The 3840-nt window shown below is 57.8% G+C and overlaps 1 protein-coding gene across 1 annotated transcript in view; it reads right to left on the minus strand.

Annotated features, from left to right (window-relative positions):
* Window positions 1-3076, minus strand: part of Kif7 (kinesin family member 7) — a 13371-nt gene extending 10295 nt beyond the window's left edge. Inside the window, exons 1-5 of the mRNA XM_010621244.2 lie at window positions 3026-3076; window positions 2014-2353; window positions 1390-1590; window positions 657-1050; window positions 5-245 (exon numbers count right to left, since the gene is read on the minus strand). Of these exons, the coding sequence (XP_010619546.1) occupies window positions 5-245; window positions 657-1050; window positions 1390-1590; window positions 2014-2341 (1164 nt within the window). The 5' untranslated portion in view covers window positions 2342-2353; window positions 3026-3076. The remainder of the gene's footprint in view (window positions 1-4; window positions 246-656; window positions 1051-1389; window positions 1591-2013; window positions 2354-3025) is intronic.
* Between the last annotated feature and the right edge of the window lie 764 nt (window positions 3077-3840).

The raw sequence follows: 3840 nt of genomic DNA on the forward strand, positions 1-3840 counted from the left end.
TTGCACGATGGATGATGCGAGTCTCGGAGCGGTGCCGAGGTGGCCCCCGAGTCCCGGCGGTCGTCGTCTCCTCCGGCGCGCGCTCAGCCTCAGGCCGCCAGTTGACCGTGGCCTGGTTGTGGATGTTCTGCGCGCGGCTGGCATAGTTGAGGGTGTTGAGGGTCTCGTCAAAGTCAGAAGAGGAGGGGCTGACGCAGGCGATCATCACTGTCTTGGCGTTACCACCCAGAGAGTCCTTGAGGATCCTGAGGGCGAGAGAGAAATGCATCAGGGCCCCAAGCACCAGGCCCGGCCCAGGGCCAAACCTAAAAGGGTTCTGGCTGGATGTGGTGGCTCACACCAATAATCCCAGCACTCTGGGAAGCTGAGGGAGAAGGACTGCACTTTCAAGCCTACTCTGGGCAATTTCTGAGAGAGAGAGCATAATTGTTTCAAAACAAAAAATAAAGGACTGAGGATGTAGCTCAGTGCCAAAGGCCCGGTCCAGTTCGGTAACCCAGTGGTTGGGTGGGGGTGGGGGCAATCCTGGACATGGCTCCCTGTGTACACAGACCTGGGACAGCACAGACCAGTGCAGCCCAGAAGTCAGGAGAAACCCACCCCTAGAGGCAGGCTCAACAGCAACCACCCCCAGGCCAGACAGGTGGGCCGGCCACCTGGTGATCTTGGAGTCCCGGTAGGGGATGTGGCTGCCTCGGCGCTGAGGGTCCCCCAGGGCGCTGATGACATTGCTGAGCGCCAGCAGGCTGCTGTTGATCTGGATGCTCTCCCTGAGTCGCTCTCCAGTGCTGCCTGTCTTCAGGACCCTCTCTGAGCCAGCCAGGTCCACAAAGTGGAACTTGGAGATGAGCAGCTGGCCCACTGCAGTTCGGGGCAGGCGGCTGGGGGCCCGGCCCCGCTGCTCCAGGGTCACCGTGAATACTGTGTGCGAGCGGCTGGAGAGGCGGTTAAGGTGCGTGGCACCCGTGTGCCGCGCTGCATTGCCCATCTCCAGGAGGCTCAGCACCTCGTCCAGGCCCTCCACGTCCACCTCCTTCACCCCACACAGCACTGTGGGCACAGAGGAAAGGGGCAGTCTGGCATGACCAGCCAGGGAGGCTGGCCCAGCAGGTTGGCTCTGCCTGCTCTTCTGGACCCCAGGGCCCCCTCTCCATGCTCAGAGGGTCCTGTCCATCCTGCTTTGTGCTTGAGAGCTCTAGTCCCCCCTGCCCACTTTAATCCCTCTCTCTCTGCACTCTGGAGGCAGGGGAAACAAGCCAACCATCTGGGGCTTGGTTTCCCTGGGGAGGTGCTGCTCCCACACCGAAGAGCCACCCTCAGTGAGCATGAGGCCCCCTCAAGTCAGGTGCCCCACCCACTCCCAGGTACTAGGACCCCCAGCTTCCTCACCAACATTTCCACGATCATCCTCCCGCAGCTGGATGTCCCGGCTGGCGGTGCCCACCTCAAGCAGGTCCCGAAACTCCTCCTTGTACACTTCCAGGTAGGACACATGCACCAGGCAGTCCAGCAGGTCATTCTCATCGATGAGCTTGAAGGCCTCAGCCATGGCCCTCGGAATGATGCCCTGCTCATCCTCATGCAGGGAGGCTGAGGAGATACCACAAGACTCCTGGCACCCTGCCTTCAGCTGGATGTGGCCCAAGGCCCCTAGGCTTCTGCTAGCAGCTAGGGGTAGGGCTCTTACATGGAGAGGACAGCAGCAGAGATCAGCATGGGAGGGACAGCCTGAGCCGGGCATGCTCCAGCGCAGGCAGGGAAATTATAGAATGCAACAGTTGGAAGACACCTTTCCTACTTTAATCACTTCCTTTCATGATGTGAGCATTCCCACCATCCTATCCCTAAGAACCGAGAGATTAGTGCCTTTGGCTTGCCTTCTCCCCTGAACAGGGAATTTCCTCTGTCCAGGAAATCTGCACTCCTCACCTTAAACAGGGAGAAGAAGCAAAAATCTAGGAAGACACTGAAAACCCTAAAAGTGGGCACAGGGCCACACTCCAGATCACTCACCCACGCTAGTCTCCCCCATGGTGTACGTCTTCCCGGAGCCCGTCTGACCGTAGGCAAAGACGGTGGCATTGAAGCCCTCAAAGAAAGCCTCCAGGAGGGGCTGCACACAGGCCTGGTAGACAGCCTCCTGCCCCGAGTCCTCTGCCAGCACCACATGGAAGCCAAAGTGGCGGTCCCGCCCAAGGGTGACTTGACCCTGCTCAGGGTCCACCTGCAGGCAGCTCTGATGGCCATGTAGCAGCTCCTTGGGCAGCAGTGGGCGGACACGCAAGGCCACCCTCACAGGAGCCTCCTCGGCCTCTGGCAGCCTCTGGGTCTCCAGCCCCATGCTGAGGGAGGTCTGTGGAGAGAAGAGAAGGCTCTACCATCGGCACCTGTACCCCAGGAGCCAGACTCACCCTGCAGGTGACCTGGAGTCAAATCACACAGCTCCTGAGCTTGGAGTGGTAGTCAATGCCCAGAACACCCGCTGTGCCCAAGCTGGTGCCTCCAGGCTGTAAGAACCATGGTGTCTCACACCACAACAGCTCCTGGCCCTTAGCACTGCAAAATAAGACCCTAACTCCTCTGCTTGATATCCAGGGGCTTTGTGTTCCTCCTGCACCTACCCCTGTGACCTCATCTCCTACAACAACAACAATGCACACACACACACAGTACCACAATATACTGAGAAACTCCTTTCCCTAACACCCACTGAGTTTCTCAGTCTGTCACAGTTTCTCTGTGACAGTTTCTCTGTCACATCACCACCAACCTGGCTCCACCTCATCTTCTAAAAGGCAAACAGATCCTTCAAGACCAAACACTACCAAATCCTGCCCATTCCACCTCCTAAATCTCTCCCAAGTGCACCTGCTGCTCTCCATCCTGTTGCCCAAGCCCTGGTCTGGCTACAGACATCTTGATTGGAAGACTTTGACCAGCTTCCTCTGGATCTATCCCTCCACTCCCTCCAACACGGATGCCAGGGGCATCTTTTTAAAATGCAAATGAAAATTCCCCTGCTTACCTGCAAAAGGGCTCCTCACTACCCTTGGGATTCAAAACCTTAACAGAAAAAGGTGGGAGTAAGGCACTGCCACCTCCTTTGCACCTCCTGAACTCCTGGCCTTTCCTCCCTTCTCTGCCCCCTAACGCTGGTCTTTACCGAAATGTCCTCACCTATCCTCGTTCCTCAGCAGTTAGGCTGCGGAAGCTCCTCTGCACTGTTCCCACCACCAAGATACAGGGTCACTTGCCACATGGGCAAGTGCGATTGCCAGGTTACCTGATGGCCCCTCCACCTGCCAAACTAGAAGCTGGAAAGGCACAGTTGCTCTTTGTCCTCTCTCACCAGCACATGAGTGCTCAACAGTGATGAATAATTCTTCAACCAAGGAGCTATACTCACCCGCCCTCCTCTTACAGTATTTCCCAGACCCGCCCCTCAGCACTTTTCCCCTTCTGATTGGGATTGCTGGGGCAATGAGGAACATTCCTACCCCACCCACCCCATTTTTCAGTTAAGAGTCTCACTAAATCGCGAATCAGCCTGGGTTCAAACTTGCCATCCTCTTGCCTCAGCCTCCCAGTGCTGGGAATCCAGGCGTGCGTCACCACGCCCCGAAAGTATTGTATTATTTACAGTCAAGACTCTCAGCACGTGTCGCCGCTTGCTCTTCAGTTACCAGGTCCCTGTTGGGTGCTGGCCCCGGGCTCACAGAGGTAACTCTGCCTCGCACCTCTGGGGTCCTTTGCCCACCAAGGGCGCCGACTACGCCGCAGCAAGATCGTGCGCCCTGGGCTGGGGCTCCCGGGGCAGAGGCGGTGGGCGCGGGACGGATG

Source organism: Fukomys damarensis, unplaced genomic scaffold (genome assembly GCF_012274545.1).
Source record: "Fukomys damarensis isolate Sample0158 unplaced genomic scaffold, DMR_v1.0_HiC HiC_scaffold_7, whole genome shotgun sequence".
Classification (NCBI taxonomy): Eukaryota; Metazoa; Chordata; class Mammalia; order Rodentia; family Bathyergidae; genus Fukomys; species Fukomys damarensis.